This window comes from Anser anser (genome assembly GCF_964211835.1).
Source record: "Anser anser genome assembly, chromosome: 6".
NCBI lineage: Eukaryota > Metazoa > Chordata > Aves > Anseriformes > Anatidae > Anser > Anser anser.
In genome coordinates this window covers 31879676-31902150 of record NC_139726.1, presented here as the reverse complement: position 1 = coordinate 31902150, position 22475 = coordinate 31879676, and the positions used below count along the sequence as shown (strand labels likewise).

Genomic DNA, 22475 nt, shown 5'->3' with positions numbered 1-22475 from the left:
CCCGCTGCGCTCCGCGACCGCCCCGTCCCCCCCGCCGCCATCCCCGCCCCTCAGGCCGGGCCCCGAAATGGCGGCGGCCCCCGCCCCTGCTCCCTCCCCTCCCCGGGCCGCCCCACGTGGTGCTGCGGGCGCCCAAATCCCCGCGGGTCGCTGCTGCTCGCTCCTTCCTCCTCGTCCTCCACATCCTCCTCCTCCTCCTCCTCACACCCACCGACGGCGCCATGGCCGCCCGGCAGCAGCTCGGTAACGCGGCGGCGGCCGTGCGGAGGGCGGTGGGGTCCCGTGAGGGAACAGGGGGGACACCGACCGACCGCTGTGGAGAAGGCGACTGTTAAACCGACCGTTAACCGGCGGTGACCGTTAAAAACGACCGTTAAACGGCGGCGACCCTTAAGCCACCGTGAGGGGAAAGGTGTGGGGGGGACGTGGCGGCCATGGCGCCGGGCCCCGAAATGGCGTCGGGGTGAGGGCTGAGGGGAGGGGGGAGCTTGCTCCGTGCGTGTGTAAGTTACAGATCAATTTCCTCATCGTGCCTTTTTCTTTCTTTTTTCTTTTCTATACGGTGTCGCACTCTTAAAAACGCCATCCTCGCGCTCTTCCCGCCTTCCAGCTCTGCTCAGCGTCTCTGAGAAGACCGGCCTGGTGGAGTTTGCCAAGAGCCTGAATGCTCTGGGCCTGGGTTTGATCGCCTCAGGAGGAACAGCCAAATCCCTGAGAGATGCTGGCTTGCCTGTCAGGTACGGGTGCTTTCTTGTGCATCACCACCAGAAATGCTCCTTGTGCCCTGAGGTTGCTTAAATTACCTCCGTTCGTGAGCACAGAATGGTTGAAAACTGGCACGGGATAAAAAAAGTCTGTAAGTAAGTCTTCCCCGCAAGACAACACAAGCAAACACGTTTCCCCTGAAACAAACAAAACTAAAAGCCCCGAAACAAACTTCAGAATCATCTTGGCTACTTGGCTGGCTGGTGACAGAGTTGTGCTGTGCAGCTCAGCGCTGAGACCAGTAGAGCTGTCAGGAGTGTTGTGCTGGAGATGCCTTTTTGTCTGTCTGTCTTGAGCCAGGTTTTTTCCCGTGAGGTAATTAATGGTCAATTAGTGGTCGTGAAATTTGTAATCAGGCCCTAGTACTGCTCTTTACAGCTGGCTGGAAGCTGATCTTTGCCTGGCCCTGGGACAGGAAGAGTGACATGTGTCAGGGATATATTGAAGCTCAGCAGAGATCATTTGTCACAAATAATTTTACCAGGATGATGGCCTGTTTTTTGAGACAAAGCCTGCAAGTGCTGTGCGTTCAGTGTCTGAGAAGCAGCATGCACAGGCACTAGCTGTTTTGGCTCTTGATTTTTGGGAAAGCTTTTTGGGTTCTTCTGTGCTGTGACTCAAAATCAGCTCCAGCCAAAAAAAAAAAAAAAGAAAGAAACACTTGCAGTATAGTGATGAAAAAATCTGTCACTTACTTGGCAGGACAGGTGACTGTGGCTCCTTTTTGCCTACACTGAATGCAGTGATAGGCCCCTGAGATGCATAAGCATGAATATACACCACCTCCAGAGTTCCCTCTCTGTTATCCAGCACTTGGTTTTGTCTCTCCAGATTCCTTACTTGGCTGTGCTATTGGCAAAGCCTGAAGCAAAAGATGGTCACATCTCCCCTTCTCTCTCCAGTTTATTGTAATTTGTATTCAGCTGTGGGGATGATACATATTTTCAAAGTGGATGAAAGACAGGCTCTAAAGTAACTTCATTGTTTGGGACATTTAATTAGGGTCTACCCAGATAGGATGATATGAAGCTGTTAGATCTATTAGAGAAACCCAGAATTGCTCTGTCTTAATTTGTTCTTACGTTGTTTTTCTGCAGTTCTGCTTGTTACTACATTATTGTTCTGGTCCCTTCTCTGCCTTTGGATTCTCTTCTGTCCACCAATTCCTTCATTTTATATCTCTTGAAGCACTGATGCTCATTGTAACTGTCAAAATCTGTTTGGGACAGGAGGACTTTTAAAATTCAACATGGCTCTAGCACATTGGTCTGATCTTTGATGGTGGAGACAGTACAGGGGATAGTGTTTGCAACCTTCCGCTTCCTGAATAAAGCAGAGATGTTCAGCTCTGGCTGTGACCTAAAAGGTCGCATCTTTAATGATGCGTCTTACCAACATTGCCAGTAGATGTAAATTGCCCCTGATGGGAATGAAACACTCAACCTATAGATAAAGTCATTATGGCACTTCAATTAACCTGCTGTTTTTTCATTGAGCAGAGATGTTTCAGACCTGACAGGATTCCCTGAGATGTTAGGAGGACGTGTGAAAACCCTTCATCCTGCAGTCCATGCTGGTATGTTGTTGAAGGTGTGCTTTCAATCTGAAAAAGAAATCCATGGGCAGTGAGGGTGGAAAGAAGGAGTTGATGGCTGTCTGTTTGAGGGTTGTGTGGAAGAACTGAGTAATGAAAACAGACTTGCTCTAGCAGCAAAAGGAGAGGTATAATGCACAGGGTGGGGAAGAAGTTTATGATGACTGAAGGACTTCCTCTGTTGCTCTGCAGTTAGAGCTTTTCCTTCCTGGAGCTACCAGTATTTACAGGGCTCTTCTGTAAATGTATGTGTGTGTTCTTTGCTTAGCCAATTTCAGGCCTGTGCAGGCAGAGAGCTCCACTGATTAGTAACTTGTGGGTGAATCTGGCACGCAGCATATGGAGCATGACAGCATAATCTTTAGTGGGTGATTTCTGCATGCTGTAACCTTTCTTTGTTCCTCTTCAGCAAGGAAGAGGTGTGAGGGTGATAGGTCAGTCTGTCTCATCTGCTGCTTCATCTCCTGTAACTGTCCTTGAGATTCCTTGAATTAAACCTGCTGCCCATCACACATTACACACCTGAGAATGCTGGAGGCAGTCTCCTCTGAGGACTTCAAACCCCAGGCTGTGCTGTTGCATACTCCATGCCAGCCAGTCACCTGCACATTTCTTTCTGAGCTCTTAGACCCCAGCTAGCCACCTCTTCTGTTCAGCTAAAGCCACAGCCTCTCTTGCTTCAGTTGTTTCATGAGCTTTGTGTCTTGCTGGCTGATGAGTGACAGGTGCCTTTTTCCTCTCCATGAACTCCTTGTCAGTTTTAGTGTTTCAAGGTTAGCAAGCGAATGCTTGCACAGTCTGCCTTTGAGGTTGTCATTCAGCACTTGAAATCCTCTAGGATTCTGCATTGCAGAAAAAATCTGTTAGTAAGGAATCTGAGCAGCAAGGGAGTCAGGGAAATGGGAGAGGGTAGAGGAATAGGGACTGAAGACTGTGGAACTAGGATTGCAAAGGTTATGGTCAAAAGGCTTTGAGGAGCACAGTTTGAAGAAAAGTGCTGAATTAAAAAAAATGGTGGTGGTCTAGTTTTTTTCTTTTTTTTTTTTTAATAAGGATTTACTGTTTTTGTAACTAGGCATCTTGGCTCGCAATATTCCAGAAGATAATGCTGATATGAACAAACAGGATTTCAGCCTTGTAAGGTAAATAAATGTTGGGGGACGTGTTGTAAGTCATCAGTAATCAAAAATAAACATTGGAGAACTGTCAGCATCGGTGGATGGGAGCAGTAGGGATCTGCACACCAGAAATACTGCAGTCTCCTTCCTTAGCCCTGTTGAGAGATACTGTTTTTAAAAACAAAATTTTCTACAGATGCATCTTCATCTCTTGGAATAAGAGAAAACTAAAACAAAAGAGTTACGCCGTGGTTTCCACAGGGATCAGAGGTTTTAATTTTTCCAGGTTATCTGTGAATTTTGATGCTTTACGTTTAGTCCTTGTTGGGCCACATTACACTTTTTTGCAGAGTTGAATTCAGCGGTTTAGGAACTGGTGCTGCTCCTTTCAACATGGCTCTGGGTGTTTGATCAGATGGCAATTCCTGATTTTGAAATACTTCCTTAGTAAACATACCCTTTGAGATTTGCATAATGTTTACTGAGTTTCAACATGCAAATAAAGAGTAGACATGAAAAGCAGGTCAAGAACATGCACCATTTGTACAGACAGAAAACAAATTTTAAAAAAAACCTGAAAACTTACTTGGGAGCCATCATGAGAAGGAAGTGAGCTGCAGCCAGAGACTCAAGTAACACAGTTCATGTGCTAACACATACCTAAGGTGTTTCTTTTCTATTTTTGTTAGAATGTATGTACTCAGTATTCTTACACAGGGCAGGTTGGGACTGTGTGTAACTAATTGGTTTTGTGAGCAACCAGTTTTGTCAGTGGTTAGTTCCTGATTTAGAAATGAATGGTTGAACTGAACATAATAAATTATAGGTATAACCAAGAGAGGAGGCATAGTTTGACCATGGTGATGGGACCAGAATGCATCTTAGCTTTTAAAATTGTTTTTAAAAAGCAACGTGCCCAGGATGAATGGATTTCCAGGCTGAATTTGAAAACCTGGAATTTAAAACTACAGGAGTCCTCATAGATGGCTCAGCAGTGGTGGCTCTTCATAGTATGCTGCATATTAAAGCAGGCTCTACTGAATTGCAGGCGGAGTAATGGTTTTACATCAGTGCCTTAAAGTGCATTTGCATCCGGAGCAATCGTTTGGATTATTTTATGTAAAACAGAAAGAGCTGATCCTCAGCAGGAGGGTCTTTGCATAGTTGCATTAAAGTTACATACCCAAGTCAAGGTAGGAAACCTTGGTGTTATCTTGGCTTCCACAGAGAATGCCATTAGCAGTGCTAAAGTCCACAGCTTGCTGATGGTTTGCAACAGATCAGGAGCAGGAATGGATAGGAGAGAGAAATAGAAGTGGAAATAGAAGTGAGGATAAAAGATGTGGTAGAGGTTTAAAGACATGAGGGGGTTCTGAAAACCATGCTGGAGGCTGATCATCCCCTCCCCTTGAGTTCATCGCACACTGGAAACTCAAGGGAACATTAGAGTTGGATGGGTTTGCCTTAAAGCAAGTCACTGCTGACGCTGGGCATGCCTTGGTGTTAGGTACCTTGATGCGTTCACTCTGCTGGGTTAAAAACCTCGTATGTGAAAATCAAAACAGATCCCTTGTTTGATCAAACTACAGTTCTCTGGCACTGGTAGGATGGGACAAGGCAAGTTATTCCTCTGCAATTTGTGGAATAGGCTGCTGCTGCTGCTTCTAGAGTAAAAATGGTGGAAAAATTACTTGATCAGATCAAGTGACATGGGATACAGACTGTGCACTGAATACCTCTCAGGTTTTGTATGGTGTTTTGTTGTTGTTGTTTGCAGTAGTCCTTGCTCTGGGGGCTTACTCTTTTATAAAAAATGGGTTGCTGCTTTTTTTCAGTAGTGCTGAGAGCCTACCTTGAAGTCCTTTGGAATGGCTCCTGTTGTGCACCAGAACGATTAAACATTTAAACATATTTAAAGAAACTCTTTTAACGAACTTCTGTGAATTGTGGCATTGACCACCATAACGTTGTTTAACGCACAGAGTCCACTTAAATTGTGTGTGTAGTTTCACCATTGTAACATCACTTGGGCTGTTGCTGGACACCATTGAGTCTTTTGGAGAAGGAAGCCTTAGCTAGAGCATTTTATGTTGGTCCCAGATCTGAGAGGCAAGACTGTAAAAACACTGATAAATAACTTTTGCATTCTAAGCCAAGCTTGGCCTTTCTGTTTCTTGCTGAGTAACCTTGTTTCTCCCCTTGATTCTTAGAGTTGTTGTGTGTAACCTCTACCCCTTTGTGAAGACTGTGTCTTCTCCAGGTGTAACTGTACCAGAGGCAGTGGAAAAGATTGACATTGGTAAGTTAAAGGCAGAACAGACCCATTCTCCGGGCAGACATGATGGTTTTGGTCTTTGAAGTGGTCTCTTCTGTTGATTTGATGGCCTTACACGCCCGTAAAGGATCATCAGACATCTATTTGATGTGGGAGTACAGGGACACAGTTTGCCATTCTTCAGGATTGTCTTGCTGGGACAAAATGCTTTTTCTGCACTCCTTTACCAAGCTGTGGTCACAGGAACTGAGCTATTGTGGTGCTGTGGCTGCGGGGAGGAGATGGGAAGCCTGGTCCTGTACCCTAAAATGTTTCGCTTGCAAGTTCAGGTTTCAGCAGTGGTGTCAATGGCCTCCGTGTGAGCTGTCCACTTGCCTCGTGTGGGTTACCTGCTCCTAGCAGTGGTGGCCAGGTCATCTCTGAACGTGCATTTTGGCAGCCACAGGGTTATCCCCATCACATGTTCAAAGCACCATGTCCGTGGTAACTGCCAGGTGAAAAATTCATGACAACCAAGCCAGGCTGCAGTGTGTCGTGAAAGACATCCTTCAAGAAGGAAGAAGCAGTACGATACTGAGAATTTATCTGTGTCAGGCAGTAGAAGATGACTGTGTGCAGAAATGACCTGCTGGCAACTTGCAAACTAATTCCTTTGACAGATAATCTCACCTTGAAATGGAAGAGTCATGAGCGAGCCGCTAACGCTGTAGTAAATCTGCAGCTCTCACTGCAAATCTCCCCCTCTGGGGGAGAGGGAAGAGGGGGGACACAAATTCTGCGTGTCTTCTGTGTTGCTTCCCAGTTTCGAGGAACTTACAGAAAATTAGTTATCTTGGTGGCATTTTCCCCTTCTCCACTGAAGTCTGCTGAAGAGCTCAAGGGTTAGAACTAGGAGAATGAATGCAGGGCTGGGTGAACCTCATTGCTTTTAAGCAGAGCCAAAATTTAAATGGCACGTGGCTGTTTTAACAGGCTGGCAAGGCATAGGTGGGGAAGTCAGGCACTGCCCAAAGGGAGAAGTCTGATGTGCAAGGATAGGGCAGGTAGGGCACACTTGCTACTAAAATGTAGAGAGCCAATTAAACCTTTTTTAGAGCCTCTGGCAGTGTAAGAAAAATAAAAAACCAGGAGCTCTGGAGAGAAGTTGAACCACTGAAAGTGCTCTAGGTGTTGCTGAGAACTAATTGAGGAGGGAAAGAAGTTGGTCTGCATACGTGGGAGGGTGGTTAGGGCCTGAGTTTGGAAGCGTGGATGCCTGTATCCTCAGCGATTCTGCTCTTGCTCGTTATTAACCCCAGAAGGCTTGCCTTTACTTCACTGCAGCAGCTCTGCCTGGCAGCTCGTGAACAGTGCAGGCGCAGTTTTGTGCCATGGGGTTGGAATGGGATTGAATTTTCTTGCAGTAGTTTAGTCCAAACGATGCCCAGCAGAGCTTTCCATTAAGTGTTTTATGGAGTAGTGCTCACTCTGCATGTAGCGGTGCCAGCCTCTGCTTTTCTGTTGCAACAGCCTAGTATCTTGTCTGATTTAAAGTGTTTTAATCGCTGTGCAGAGTCAGATTTAAGGGGGAAGCATTGCATTTTATCTTACACAGAGGACCTGTGCAGTATTCATTAATATTTGCAGAGAGATTTGAGAGCCTCAGTTGCTTGGCAGTGTCAAAGCGAATCTTAGAGACTTGTCCACAGCCCGGTGTTGCAGAGGACGATGCTTTAGCAATATGTGCAGAGCTGTCCTCTTCAGGAAGTGGCTGTGCTGCTGGAAGCATTGTTGCCCCAGGTGCTTAGCACAGCACACGACCTGTTTTCGCAGCGCTGCTGGTGTCTGCACCTTCAGCACCAGGCTGCATTGCACAGGCTGACTGCCCTGTGCTTTTTCAAGATTCCCTTTTCCTCGAAGCACTGGGGGAGGTGGGCACATGGATCTGGCACACATGTTTGGTTGTGCGTGACCCTTCTTGGCCTCAGATGTGGCTCTCAGTTACGCTGTGTCCAGAAGAGAAGCACCTCATGCCTCCCTGCCTCTCTTGCAGGAGGAGTTGCCTTGCTACGGGCAGCTGCGAAGAACCACGCTCGTGTGACCGTTGTGTGTGATCCTGCAGACTACTCCTCGGTGGCTAAAGAGATGGCAGCGTCACAGGACAGAGACACTACCATGGAAACCAGGCGTCACCTTGCGCTGAAGGTCGGTTGTCTTTGCTCACAGCGAAGGGCTGGGCCACACTTGTTTCTCTTCTCCCTTTCTTAAAACACCAACTCCTTTGTAAGTTGATGCCTTGTCAGTTGACAAGCGTCCCCCGTTCTGTCCCCAGGCTTTCACCCACACTGCCCAGTATGACGCAGCCATCTCCGATTACTTCAGGAAGGAGTACAGCAAAGGGGTGTCCCAGCTGCCCCTGAGGTACGGCATGAATCCTCACCAGAGTCCTGCACAGCTCTACACCATGAGGCCAAAGCTCCCCCTGACAGGTGAGGCCCAGGCTGGGCTGGCCCCCAGGGAAAGAGGGTGGCTGGGTATGTCTGCCAGGTGTCTACAGACCTCAAATATCCAGCAGTGCCTGCTTTTATTTACTTCATTACTGACTGGCACTGGCTTTGCGATGAAAAGGTTGAGCTGAGGGAGACAGAGAAGCTTGTCTGCTGACCCCCAGCAACACGTGTTGTCCGCGCTGAAGGTGCTTTGGGCAGATCTGTGCGGTGCACCTCCTGTTGGCCATCTACTTTAGATTTTCCAAAGGAAAACTTGTCATCGGTTTAAGATGCTTTGCTCCTTCCCATTTAACATATTTAGAACCTGCCCAGTTCTTTCATGTCACCATTTGCTGTCTAGAAACCAAGCTGTTCTTCTCTGGATTTCAGTGTTTCTTGTTACTTACATATAAAATGTAATATTACCTTTTTATTACCTTAGTTTTCCAGAGTGTTGTTTCTGGAGGCAGTGGCAGGGGGTGGTACCAGTCTCTCCCAAGAGCCTGGGACAGGTCTGGGGTCTGCCTCTGCCATTTTACAGGGCGTGCCGCTTTCCACAACCTTGTTGCTCTGGGGGTATCACTCTTCTGGAGAGAAAGTCTGGCTAACTTTGTTCTTGAGATTGTTGGCAGAAACAAGCTCTGCCTTGTGTGCAGGCATTGTCCCGCTGAGCAGACAGTGAGGCTTTGTGTGGCAGTATTTCCTTGGACTTCAGCTCTGGTACTTCCTAGGAGGGTTTTTTTACTCCCGCACTGGAAGCTGATTTGCTTTCAAGTCTGCCTCTCAGGCTTGGCAGCAGACCAACGTTGTGTTCACCTGTCCCGGCCTTGTGCTGTTGCTGAAACAACCTTTCCTCCTGTCTCCTGAGATGCTCACGGTCCTGCTATGTCAACACCGACCATGCGGTTTTATGTGTGCCAGGGCAGAAGGCTTTGGGAGCAGACTTTCAAAGAACTCTTACCGTTGGCCCTTTCATCAGAAATCATGCCAGATGAAGCATTTTGTTAAAAGCTTGCCCTAAATTTCATGGCTGTGAATAGCTTTTCTGACAACAGTTAGAGACACAATGTACTTAAAGTTTGGCTAGTGCCTGAATACTTGTTGAATCAGAGACACAGTTGCTCTATGGAATTTCTTTACTAGATTTCAGCAGCCTGGGGTGGGGAAGAGAATTGTATTTGCATCTCCTGAGTCCTCAGCATACTCATTCCTCAAAAGTCACTGAAGCTTTTCAAGGTGCTTAACTAGTTGCTGAGGAGCTAGGGTCATTTGAAAAGAATAATCTTGTAGTGATTTCCATTCTTTGTGGGAAAAATCTCTTCCACTTGTTCTCTTGACTCTAGAGAGAGGGTTCTGCCTGCTATAATGTGTCTGTCTGTGTGCTGTGTTGCAGTGGTGAATGGCTCTCCAGGGTTTATCAACCTGTGTGATGCTCTCAACGCCTGGCAGCTGGTGAAGGAACTCAAGCAGGCATTAGGCATTCCTGCTGCGGCCTCCTTCAAACACGTCAGTCCCGCAGGTAGGGTGGCTCCTTGTTACACCACGCTTTTCTCCCTGAACAGACTCCGTGTCTTGGCAGTTTGGGGAGGTCCCAGGGGCAGGGAGCAGGGAAGGGCTCTGGTGCGAGTGCCCTGGCTTGTGTTTCCCACTAGGTGCTGCTGTTGGAATACCTCTCAGCGACGAGGAGGCCCAAGTCTGCATGGTGCACGACTTCCACAAGACCTTAACGCCCTTAGCGGCTGCCTACGCGCGAAGCAGAGGTGAGAGGCCCAGGGACAAACTTAACCGCTCCAAAGAGCTCAGCTTAACGCGCAGCCCTCAACAGCCCCTTTTGCACTCGGCAGGCTCTTCCCTTTGTAGTGCACTCCTCCTCGTCAGGTTTTGCTCCATAAGGATTCAGCCGGCTAAACGAGCTGCACATAGAAAAAATGGCTCTGCAAGTGAGCAGAACTTGTAAATTGTTGTAATTTTTTTCCTAAGAGGCTAAAATCACTTTGGATGCTGTTCTTTAATCTAAATGAAAGACCTATAAAGATTTTTTTAATTAAAACATATATATATATATATATATGCAGGTGTACATACATAGACATCATTGTGGGGTTTTGGCTAAAGGATCTGGATAACGAGGTAGCTGTGCTGGGAGCGCACTCAGCCTTCTGCTGCAGGTGGGGTGCTTGGGAACGCTTCATGGGGCAGGAATGTTTCTGCCCTGTACTTGGGTGGTTTTCAGTGCTTCTGAAGTTCAGAGTTCACAAAAAAGAAAACTAACAGTAAATAAAAATTCCTCCCTCGGTTTAGCTGAGGTTCTTTGTTAATTCTGTCATTGTCCATGGTGTTCCTGGAGAAACTGGACAGGTTTTGGAAAACAAAGCAAACTTACTTCTTAAAGGACACGATAGCATGGGTTCGTTTTTCACTATTGTGTTGTTGTTTTTTTTTTTTTGATCAAAGGATCACCTCTGATCATTGCCCACAGAAAACCATCGCACGATTGGTAGAAGAGCAAACGTTTAGAATGGCAGTGACAGCAGGATGACCTTGCTACGCAGTAGAGCATCCATGATGGGTGCTGAGTGCTACCTCATTAAATACGGAGAATACTTAACAAAAAAGTGCTCTTAGCTACATTGCTGGGTCTGGTTTCTTGTGGGAAAAACCTGACGGGAGCATGGGCATCTAAAAGCTTGCTTCTTTTTCCAGCTGTCTCCCATCTAAAATCTTTCTGTATGAACCTTGCCTCTCCCTGTCCTCTTTCCGTCATGGCTACAGCAGAGCTGCTAACAGTAGTGGAGATTGTAATTACTGAGTTAGAGCTTTTACAAACGCAGTGAAGGAAGACAGAATACCTGAGCTATGCAAATCTTTAAAGGTACATGGGATTGAGGTAGGATTTTTCATTCTTGTTGCTCTCATGGCCTATTTTTTTTGCTGTGGAATTAAATTACTAGTTCTCTTGGAAATTGGCTGGGTTGTGGGAGCAAAGACTTCTCTCTGCATTATGCTGTAGCTGGATAAGTTACTAGAAAATGTGATTTTTGCAGGTGCTGATCGGATGTCTTCTTTTGGTGACTTCATTGCCTTGTCTGATGTCTGCGATGTGCCTACTGCTAAGATTATTTCCAGAGAGGTTAGTTAACAAGCAGCAGATCTTAGAGGTAGAAGGGAAAATCTCAGTAGCTGGAGCCACTGGTTTGTAGCAGCCGTTCTGTTTGAATTTGACCTGTTTACTTAAGACTCTATATTGATCCATTTGTGTAATTCAGTGTGTGGGGTGCAGAATTTACACCTCTCTCTTGATGCTCTCTTCCTTCTGCCTGGCTGCATGGCAGAGCTTGTGAAATCGTGATGCTTGAAACGATGCTGTCCAAGAGGTGATTGCAAACGTCCGTCTCCCAGTAGGCCCCTGGAAAGGAGCCCTGATTGTGCTCTCAGGAGGATCTGCTTGAAAGGCTGCAGTTGGAAGAGTAGGGGGCTGGAGCCTCTTGCCCCAGGCAGGAATGTGGATGTAGATTGCTGCCTGCCGGTTGGTACAAGTTACCTATTGGCTCAGCTGCTTCCCAGGCTGCACTTTAAACTTCGCTGGGTTCATCTTTAACTCCATAGCTAACCGCATTGCACAAGTTTAAAAGCAGAGTTAAACAACAGGGAGTTAATGCTTTACCAGGCACTTTCATCCTGTTCCATGCTGCTTATGGTTTTGTTGGAGGGGAAAGCACAACACGAAAAGCTGTCTTGTATACTGGAGATTTCTTCTCAGAAAAAAATGAAAGGTCACATTTGACTTGTTTGTGAGGGCAACATTTGGAACACTACCTATTAAGAAACAAAGCAAAAATTAAAAAATGTTGGGTGATGAGAATGTGAAAGAAGTATACAACTTCATGGCACTGAGTAACTCTTCCTAGCTTCAGCACTTTTAAGGCAAAACAAAACTACTCTTTTAGCTCTTTTGCCAATATTTTGTCATCAGGAGGGTGACTGCTGAAATAGGGATTTTTATATATATATATTTTTTTGAGGCATGTTTCCTGTTAGAGCTGAGAAGTAGGGATGTCCTCCACCAGCAGTTTTCCTCCTGGAGGGATACATTAGTTACTAGTTCTGTTGTGTATGAAGTGATTGATTGTGCAACAGCTTTCACTAACTCTGCTAAGAGCTGCCAGTGCTCTGCTGTTTCCTGTTTGAAAGGCTGGAACAGATATTGTAGTGGTATTATATGGTACAGACAGACCCTGACAGGTCAGCCTTCATCCTTTTGGTTATGAGAGGAAGAGGTTTTGGTATTAGCTCCTCTCTTTTTCACATGGACACTGAGATCTCTGTGTGTTGCAGGTATCTGATGGCGTGGTAGCTCCTGGATACGAGGAAGAAGCCCTCAAAATTCTTGCCAAAAAGAAAAATGGTAGTTACTGCGTCCTCCAGGTTTGTATTCCTGCTACACTGTAACCCTCTGATGCTCTTCCTGTATCTGCTTTTCACAGGCGCTAGTGTCCAGATTGCTTTGGGGTATCTGGACTAGGGAATCCAGGCTTCCCTGCAACATAAGGAAATGTTTCCTGGTTTTTGGGGGATTCCTTCAAAATCATCCACTTCTGGTGACTGGACTGACAGATTAATAATGCTGTCAGAGCAGCCAAAAAGGTCCCGCTTCTGCTTGAATCTGAGACAAACCTGCACAGAACTTTACTAGAACATCGCAGAAAGAAGAGCCAAGGGTTACCTGAAGTTGCAATTGTAGTGTTACTACCGAGGGAGCTGTAGAAGGTGGCTCAGGAGCTTGAGGCAAGCAGGAATGAAATTGCAGACAATCTTGGCAGGCGATTACCTCCTGAATTCAATTAGCTTTGCAAGGATGAGGTCAGATTGGTTAAGACTGTAGCTTTAGGGCCTGTCTGAACAGGGATGCTAAGCAAAGTTGATCTGGACAAACTTAAATGGGTTAGGGAAGCCATATAAAGTGTGTGCACGCTTGTATTTAAAGCTGGGAGCCTTAATCTGGTTTACTTCATGCCTCAATTACCTGAAGAGGGGCTACCAAAGTTCTAAATAAGCCTATGCATGGGTAGACCTTAACGAAGCTTAACAGTTCCATTTAACTTGGCCCCTTACACCTGTACAGCTTAATTGTGCTGCATGCTTGCATAGATGAGCCCCAGGAGAGTGAATCTCTGGAAATAATCACGTTCGCTGTTTTCTTTAATGTCAAGTGGCTTGGAAATTGTACCTTAAGGCATATATGAAAGCACTTAAAATATTTGTGACATTCCTGTGGTGGACTACAAGACTCTTTGTGCAGAAGTTCCTACCTTTCTGTGAAAGACTGGAAGGCTGTAGAATTTTGTGGCTTGCACCATGGACGCTTTAACTTTTAAGTGCTTTAACTGGCCTATCTGTTGGCTTTTAGATGGACCCAGCTTACGAGCCCGATGACACTGAGATTCGGACCCTCTTTGGACTGCATCTCATGCAGAAGAGGAACAATGCAGTCATCGACCGGTCATTGTTCAAGAACATTGTTACAAAGAACAAAAACGTAAGTGTCAGAAGATAAATGAGCTTAAAGACCGGTAGAGTGAGCTGGTATGCTTTCATCAAGGAAGGCAGCGCTGTTCTATTTTGAGAGCTTTTAATATATTTTAATGAGGTTTAACTGGCTTTCACCAAAATAATGCAGCAAGCTTTTTGGCCAACAGTGCTTGGGCAAATCAGGGTGGTTTGGTTTTGTTTTGATTTCTTGCCTGAATAAGTGGAGATGGACCTTGCCCTTTATCTCTGACTAACAAAAGGTTTATTTCTTATTTATAAGAAGCCATGTTGTTTAATTTCTTATGGTGAGACAGCCATATGCTCAGGATCCATCGTGATCTCATTCTGACTCACCGTTCAGTTCTCCCGCTTGTGTACAATGCATAAACTCTGGCCTTTCTGGTGTTGCTCATCACTTAGAGTTGACATCATCAGAAAACTTGTCAGTTATTTCTGTGTCTCCGGTCTTGTTCTCATTAAAAAACAGATGTTAATGAGTGCGTCGTTAGTCATGGGCTCAGGAGCAAGCTCAGACCTTGAGGTAATAAAAAACATATTAATAAATTAGCCATGGAGTGTATTTAAAACACCTCATGAGGATATTGTGAGCTATTATTATTATTGTGGTCCTGTGCGTACTTGAGTATGTGCTTAGCTTTTTGCCTGTGAGCGCTTCTGAAAACAGAAGACGCTGCAGGATTAGGGCCAGTGCCAGAGCCATCTGGACCTGGTAGGACTGAGTCTTATCCCTACCAACTACGAGGTTAGCTGCCAGACCAACTGGTAACAGTTTTGTTGGTAACTGAACAAAACAGAATATTTTTAGCTGTCTTGTTTTCCTCGCTGTGACACAGTCCTTGTGGAGCTTTTGGAGGCTCGCAGACCCCCAGCCAGTTGGCTGGCCGTGCCCATTAGGATGGGCTGTTGACAGTGGCGTTTCGTTTCAGCTGCCCGAGTCTGCCGTCCGAGACCTGATTGTTGCCAGCATCGCTGTCAAATACACCCAGTCCAACTCGGTGTGCTACGCCAAGGATGGGCAGGTAACCAAACCAGGGGGCCCTGGGGAGCGTGATTTCGCAGCCAGGCTGCTCGGAGTGCTCGCTTTCCTCAGGCACGAGCCTTAAAATCACTTAGTGCAGGAAGCTGCTCAACAGGTACAGATGAACGGCCCCACACAGTGCCATGCAGAACAGGAGCTAAACGTGTGCTTCTCTCAAAGCTGCCTCAAAACCCAAACTCAACATATTTCTCTTGGGGTAACAACAGGGCTGGCATTTCAATGACAGGGTTGGAAGCGTTCTTATGTGCTTCTGCAAGTTAGGCCTCGAGTCACTTCTTTGTAACTGTTCTGCCTTTTCTTTACCATTTTTGAGAGCGTGTGCATATGTTGGGGTCTGTAGAGAGCCTTAGGAAATGACAGTAGTTATTCACAGCTAGGTTCTGACTGTCCACATGGTTCTGAGTTTTATTTTATTTTCTTATATAAGAGAGATGAGATGTGGTTTCTTTTTTCCCCTTTGGGGAACTAGAAAACTTTCTTGCTTCCTGATTTTTAAATGCTTCTGATGGATGTTGGAATTTACAGGGGTGTTATCAACTGTGTAGGTGAGACAGGAATTTTGATTTATGAAATCTTTTCTTTCCAAGCTCTTACTAGGTGTTCAATTTAAATCAGTTATGCAAAAGTTATTGTAAATGTGTTGAAAATAATATATTTTTTGCCCAGAGGCTCATTCTTGTAACGCTGTTGTTTAGCTGGCTCTGTGTTCTCCATGGCAACTTTTCCATAACTAGGGTTATTTAAAAATAACAAATAAAACATAAAAATCAGAATGCTTTTGATCTTTATCATCATAATTCAGCAAGATGGATCAAACAGTGTATGCTTTAGGTGCAGACTGAATGAACTGCAGCACTGTTCTTTTTGCAGTGTTACACGTCTACGTGTGTCAGATTGTTATTACAGCCTGAAAACATTGCAGCGCTGCCTCACAGTATTTGCTAGGGTCATGTGCTGTGTGGTTCTTGAAAACACATCTCTGGAGATGCAGCATTTTTCTTTTCTTTTTCCTGGTTGTTTTCCTTTGCATTTAAATGGCTCTGTTCTCAAGAGCACTAATTCCTGTAGACCCAGAACAAAGGTGTCACTATCTTTCCTCCTTTTCCCTTAGTCCAACAGCAATTTCCTCAGTCCTTCAGTCCTTCAGTGCTGCAGCTGTGTCTGAAACGTGTGTGGTAATGCATGCACCATATGGAAGGAGGAAGGTACGAGGGAGGAGTGAGAGCACTGTGGGGCAGACAGGGATTTAACTAGCGTGGTTTCAGGGATGTTTTGTGTATTTGCAGGGATATATTTTAATTAAATACTAACGTGTGTTGTCTTGGTTTGCTGTATATGTGACAAGAAAGACGAAGATCAGAGGTCTGCACGCTGCGCTGGGAAACAAATGCCTTGTTTTTATCAGCAAAGATCACCCATTCAATTGCTTAGTCACAAAGGTGGGAAATCGGTGCTGGGGGCCTCAAATCAAAGCTTAATGTCTTCCTAAAGAGACTCCTTGCAGTCCAAATGCAGAGATAGCAGAGTGGCATGCTGTAGGCAGCGATGGAGAAGCTTAGATAGCAGCTCTCCTAGTTTGAAAATGTCTGAAAAGCCTCTTGGGACTGCTAAGTAGTGAGACCATTGTTCCCAAGGTACAGATGGGGCAGGAAAAAAGGTCCTCTGAAAATCCAACGCTGGTTATCTCAGGTTCCTTTGAGTGATGCTGTGCAGAACTCACTGCTGGTCACATCACCCACTGAGGCACGTCATCAGATGAGTACAAGAGCGTTTGGGTGCAAATCAAGCACCAGAGACAAAGTGATTTCCAGATCGTTAGGATTAACGTGCATTTCCATAACCTGACTTGTTTAGGTTATGTGAGCCAAGTTTGGGAAATCCAGAGTTCTTCCGGTTCCATTGCTTTTGTTTCTGCAGGGGTTATTTCAGCCTCGCACCATTCCTGCTGCATTCCAGAACTGGTGTATCAGCTAACCAGAACTTTTTTTGACAGCTTGGCTTCATCGGCTGCTCCAGCTGGGGCTGGTGCTCTGTGCTAATAAGTCCTAGGAAAGGATGGAGTGGGAGGAAGCATTTATGGACTTGAGTGTCACTTAATTTGCAGGAAGCCAGCTGCCACTAATTGCAATAAACACTCTCACTTGTTTTGTCTGACTTTCAGCACAGTGAAGCCAAAGTCTGTAACATGTTGATTTACACTTTGTTCAATGATACCATCGTGTTTAAGCATAGCTGTTTAAAAATGTTATTGCCTGGTTCTCTGCGCATGAGGATAAAACAGACCTGGTGGTTCACCTGTTTTCCACCAATGCCACAGACAGTTGTCAGTTACTGCCTTGCTTGTTTGTCTTCCCAATTGTGAAGTCCTTTATTTGATTTTATAATTCCAAAGGCGTTTAGGATTTCAGTTTTCATTCATTACTCAGGGTAAATCTGGCTAAATCCAGGCTAATCTACCTCATTGTGCAAGGACTCTTTGGACATCATCCACTCCACACTTTTGTACGCTATTCCAGCTGTGGGACACGTTTGGCTTTCCTTTGAGCCGAAGTGTTCTGGTCAAGCAGTTCTCAGTTCTCACCCAAGCTTTTTCTGTTAATTCTTCTGCCCGCCCTGTGTTGCTGTCTCCTTTCCCTTGAGCCCGAGGAGGCCCTGCGTAAGCACTTTTTTTCCCCAGTAGATTAAACTCTGACAGAAACCTAATTAACTTTTCTGTCTAAAAGAGGCAGGAAACGGAAAGGGGTGGGCAGGCTTTGGGGAGGATTTTGAAGTTTGTTACGATTTCATGTGGAAGCAAGCTGCTGGTTGAAGAAGGAAGAGATGAGGTGTAGGAAGAAGAAACAGACAGAAATAAATGAAGTGAAAAAGGGAGAATAGGTACATTGAGACCCGTGTGTGGAGAGATCCGAGTACCAGTCCGTAGTGCGTATTAAGCAGAAGCTCAACCTTCTGATTTCTCCTCCTGAGGCAAGAAATTCCAGTCTAGACTGAAGAAATCTTCCCTAGCAGTGTTGCGTCAAAACATCCTTTTGTACAAAAAAAGGATTGAGCTTTCCCTGACTCAACATTTTCCCATGAAGTGCATTTTATTACCATGTTCCTCCCAGGCTGGAACAGTAAACTCAAGAACAATGTGGGCTCATCTGGAGGAGGCATGAAGTGGAGGCTTTTTACATTCTTTTGCCTTTTATGCCATTATAATAACAGTTCTGTGCGTTGCAGATAGGCTTCCCCAAATCTACAGAATCTAAGTCTGAAGGTGTGGGAGCAGGGACTGGACATCAGGGTGTGTTTCTGGGGGGAAGGTGCCCCTAAGCCCTGAGAAGCGTAGAGGCTATTTAATATTTACGATAATACTGACAGCCCTGTGGGTTTATTAAGTGCCGATGGCTGTTGGGTTGGAGCTGAGCAGATGATATCAGATAGCAGCACAAGCCTTTCATTTGCTCCTTGGGGGAACGGTATCCAGCAGCATGTTTTATGGTTCTGGTAAGAGGTGAAGTCACCGTGTCTTGATGAATGAGAAGACAAATGATTCATTCCTTTGAGGGCAGCCTTTGACTTATAGCTTTACCATCTGCTGCAGTCTGAGCTGGAAACTCTGAGGCACTGGCCAGAACTGCTGGCTTCAGCGCGGTGTCCCTGGAGCAATCCCCCCCGCAAACAGTCTGGTGAACAGTTCAGCTGTGGCTTCACAGGAGGAGGAAATTGTGGAAGGGAGTCTTGTTGTCTGACAGATCTCTGGTTCGAAAGGGCAGGAGCTCTCTTTGGGAAGCAGGACCCGGAGATCTGAAAGCCGTGGAGGGAAGTTACCAGCCTGAGTTTGACAACTGTGGTTAGATCGAGCATCTAGCATCTGTTTGTCTGGCACACGCTCATGGCAGAGGCAAAGCTGAGGAACTGCAGACAGCCTGGGGCTCAGGGGACCCCAGCTCAGTCCCTTGCACTTGCAAGCTGTGACTGCAGGTAGAGCAAAATGGACTTGAACAGCACATCCCTGTGCCTGGAGGGCGCTGTGAGGGCGAGTACAGAGTCGGCAGGGACCTGAGGTGCTCCAGGCACTTAGCACAGACTGCCCCGACTGGCACTGCTCTAGCAGTGGACCTGAGGTGAGTGGCCTTGTCACCGCAGGCAGAGGGACTTGTAGGGCCTCGGGCACTGCAGCAGGGCTTGCCCTGGCCGTTCACATGCAGCAGTAGTCAGCAGCGGTGTTTTTGCACTGATGTGTTGTTTTGTCTTGGCTGAAAGGGAGCTGAGAGCCTGCCACGAGTCCAGAGCCCACGGCACTGTCTGGTTTGGCTCCAGTCTTGAACGTAATGAGGTGTGAAAGCGTGAAATGGTGGCCCTGGCAGTGCTGAGTTTTCCTGGTTCCTGAGGGGACGGTGAAGCAGTGTCCAGTAACCAAGATGTCCCTCGCCACGCTTACCTTTCAGTAGTGTCAGCACTTCAGGGCTGTCTTTGCCTCTAGCGCAAGTTTGTTTGTGTTAGCTAGGATGCAAGACTTGTTTGCCTTGTGCATTGGGCTGTGACACGAGGCTTGTGGGGTTACCTGACCACCAGGCTCCCAAGAGCCTCTGCATACTTTAATCTATGGTCCATGTGAAGAAATTGCCAGAAGTTAAATGTGTTTGAGGAGAACTGGGCTCCAAAGTGGTCTGAAAAAAGTGAATGAAAACTGAGTAAATAACGTACTTTCATTGGAGCTTCCTTGAAGGAAAAGTCACCTTTTGGATTTTGCTCCCAGAACCACTAGGTCTGCCTTACATCAGGCACAAGTGCTATTAAATAAGGTTTGCAGGCGGCTGTTTTTAAAACCGCAGCCTTTCTGGCAGCTGCCAGAGTAGGAAATGTGTTGGGAGCTGCAGGGCCTTGATAATTACGTGATGCGATGGTCCTACTGGCCAGCCTTCCTGGTTGAGCAGTGGATTTACTTTCTTGCTGGCTTGACAGACAAAGTGCCCTGTAATCCTCTGCATATCGCAGTTGGTCTGTGATTCTCCCACTGGGAAAGGTAGATGATGGTGTTTGGGTGACCCGGGCTCAGCCTTTAACCTCCCTGTGAAGCGCCAAGGACAGGTAGGCAGCCCACCATCTCCTTACAGATAAATGTGTTCCTACAGCCAACGGGATTTTGCTTTGCCTTAACCAAAAGCCGTGGCTACCCCACCCTCCTGAGGCTGCACAGTTGGGCTCTGCTGGCTGAGGCTGTATTTCGGTGGGTGGGGGAATGTGATGTGTGCAGAGCGACTGTCAGCTCAGCAGGGCCGTGGAAGTTACCGGTGCAGAAAGCTGTCCCTGTGGCCAGGCTACAGGACTGGGGATTTCAGTTTTCCTTGCTAACTACCTGCACTCTTTCCCCGATTCAGTAAGGAGCAGCTAGTTTGTGGCAGGTCTCTCCTAGTCCCTTGGCTGGAACGCGGCTGCGGTTAGGATCTCTGTGAAGCAAGGCGTGATCCCGCTTTGTGTACCCGCTGCAGGTCATAGGCATTGGGGCCGGCCAGCAGTCCCGCATCCACTGCACGCGCCTGGCTGGCGACAAGGCGAACAACTGGTGGCTCCGGCACCACCCGCGCGTGCTCTCCATGAAGTTCAAGGCGGGCGTGAAGAGAGCGGAGATCTCCAATGCCATAGACCAGTACGTCACCGGGACCATCGGTGAGGTGAGTGCCCAGAGGCTCCCCCAAAGGCTTCAGCTTCTGCCAGACAGCTGGAAGTACCACTACCAGGGCGGTCAGTTCCCCACGGCCACGTCATGGCCGGGGCAGACTGCCCTGATTTGCCCCGCTGATGCTGCACCCGCTGCCCCAGGTACTGGGACCTGCTCTGTGCTTCGGTGTGCAGGTTGCTGTCCTCCGATAGCGTCCTTCACTGCTAAAGCTGCAGTTAGTTTTTAATTTCGCTGCCCCATCATGCCGGCTGTCCTTCCTTTCTCACACTTTGCTTGCATGGCATTTTGGATTCTCAGAATCCATTCTCTACCTCCCTGATACAAGACAAGAAAATAGTATGCCCTTTTTAAGTATTGAAAGCCAGGAGCTGGAGCGGGGACCTCGTGAATCATCTCTGAGCGGTTGCTGGTTTTTAAGGGGATAAGGACTGGCGCAGTTGCTGTTCTGAAGGTGAATCACAAACCAGGCTGCTGTTTGCCATGCATTAAGTCATCTCCCAGATCTGTTTGTGTGTGCTGGCATTTACACAGGGCAGCATGCTGCAGGCAGGCCAAGCAGAGCATCTTGGAGTTAATGGTGGGGGGAAATACCTCAAGTCCTAGGGCGCGGAGGGGAAGGAAGGGAGTTCAAAGGATGCAGAAAGAACTGGCAGTGGTAATTTGTTCCCACCATCACTCAGGACCTTAAAATTCCTGGTAGGAAGCTGCCAGCAGCAGAGCTGGGTGTCAGAGGGGTGCCATCGCTCGTCCCTGCGTGCTCCTAGCGGGGCAGTGCCCGGAGGCTGTGCTTGGGGCTGAGCTGGCACTCCCCGATCTTTCAGGATGAAGACCTGGTGAAATGGCAGGCCATGTTTGAGGAGGTGCCCGCACAGTTAACCGAAGCCGAGAAGAAGCAGTGGATTGCCAAGCTGAGTGCCGTCTCCCTCAGCTCCGATGCATTCTTCCCTTTTAGGGATAACGTGGACAGAGCTAAACGGGTAACGTCTCGGCCGGGATGTCAGGGGGATTGCACAGACCGGGCTGGCCATTTGGATTCTGGGCAGGGTGTTCTTGTGGTCATTGGTCTCAGCTGAATGGAAATTACCCAGCCATTGCTTAGGGTGTTGCTTTGGGATGAAAAGAGTATTGACATTTATTTAAAAAAAAAAAAAAGTTTAAGAGCAAGGCAAGGCCTCCAGAGGAATGGTTTTAATCTTGCTTCTGAGCTATGAAGAGAACCAACTGCTCAAATGAGGGGCTCCCCTTTGGCTTACTTTGGGAGTGGAGGCTGTTGTTTGTTCAGCCCATAGTGTAGTAGGATGTTAATGAAGGGCTGGGGCTGCCAGCTCCTTTTCAGCAGGATTTTGGTTTTCTGTCCTCTAATCCTTCTCTCTCTCTCTCTTTGTTCAGAGCGGAGTACAGTTCATCGCCGCCCCGTCCGGCTCCGCTGCCGACGAGGTTGTGATCGAGGCTTGCAATGAGCTGGGAATAACCCTGATTCACACCAATCTTCGGCTCTTCCATCACTGAGTTTACGGGGGCCGGGGTGGCCCCTCTTTGGTCACAGTCTCACCAGCAGCAGTGGTTGGAATATCACCAGCTTAAACCAGGAGGCACGAGCAATCTACGCATAGCAAGTATTTGTAAGATCTGCAAACAAGACTTCTCCCTGTCCTAACAGGGAATGAAGGATGCAAGCAGTTGGCCTCTAATGTAGAAAATAAGTCTTTTACAAATAAACGTACGGTTCTTAGCTATGTGGAGCTTATCGTATGTCATCCAAATAGTGTGTCCTGAGGAAAAAAGCTTATTTCTGAGGTAAATGTTATGGCCCAGACTTTACCAATTCATGAGAAAGGTTATGGGATGGTATGGAAGCTTGGCTTAGGCCAGCTTGTGAATGTGCTGATAACAACCTGGGTTGTAAACTGAACTGAGCCCCTTTTTTGGGAGTTTGCGGGTACTGTCCTTCAGGTGCTTTAATCCATCATCCCCTTTCCTTGTGAGGAGAGGGAAGCG

The 22475-nt window shown here is 47.0% G+C and overlaps 1 protein-coding gene across 1 annotated transcript; it reads left to right on the top strand.

The window, feature by feature from the left end:
- Nucleotides 1–83: 83 nt before the first annotated feature.
- On the top strand, nucleotides 84–22213 carry ATIC (5-aminoimidazole-4-carboxamide ribonucleotide formyltransferase/IMP cyclohydrolase). Its single transcript, XM_083840599.1, has 16 exons — nucleotides 84–243; nucleotides 611–737; nucleotides 2265–2341; nucleotides 3435–3501; nucleotides 5688–5776; nucleotides 7785–7936; nucleotides 8064–8220; nucleotides 9614–9739; nucleotides 9873–9980; nucleotides 11265–11350; nucleotides 12556–12645; nucleotides 13628–13756; nucleotides 14697–14789; nucleotides 20287–20469; nucleotides 21299–21454; nucleotides 21867–22213. The coding sequence occupies exons 1-16, from the start codon at nucleotides 222–224 to the stop codon at nucleotides 21984–21986; spliced, it is 1782 nt and encodes a 593-aa protein (XP_083696725.1). The 5' UTR covers nucleotides 84–221; the 3' UTR covers nucleotides 21987–22213.
- Nucleotides 22214–22475: the final 262 nt, after the last annotated feature.

Coding starts and splice junctions, on each gene's coding strand:
- ATIC (XM_083840599.1), top strand. CDS start 222: ATGGCCGCCCGGCAGCAGCTCG. Junction 244..610: donor GGCCGCCCGGCAGCAGCTCG/GTAACGCGGCGG, acceptor CCCGCCTTCCAG/CTCTGCTCAGCGTCTCTGAG. Junction 3,502..5,687: donor CAGGATTTCAGCCTTGTAAG/GTAAATAAATGT, acceptor CTTGATTCTTAG/AGTTGTTGTGTGTAACCTCT.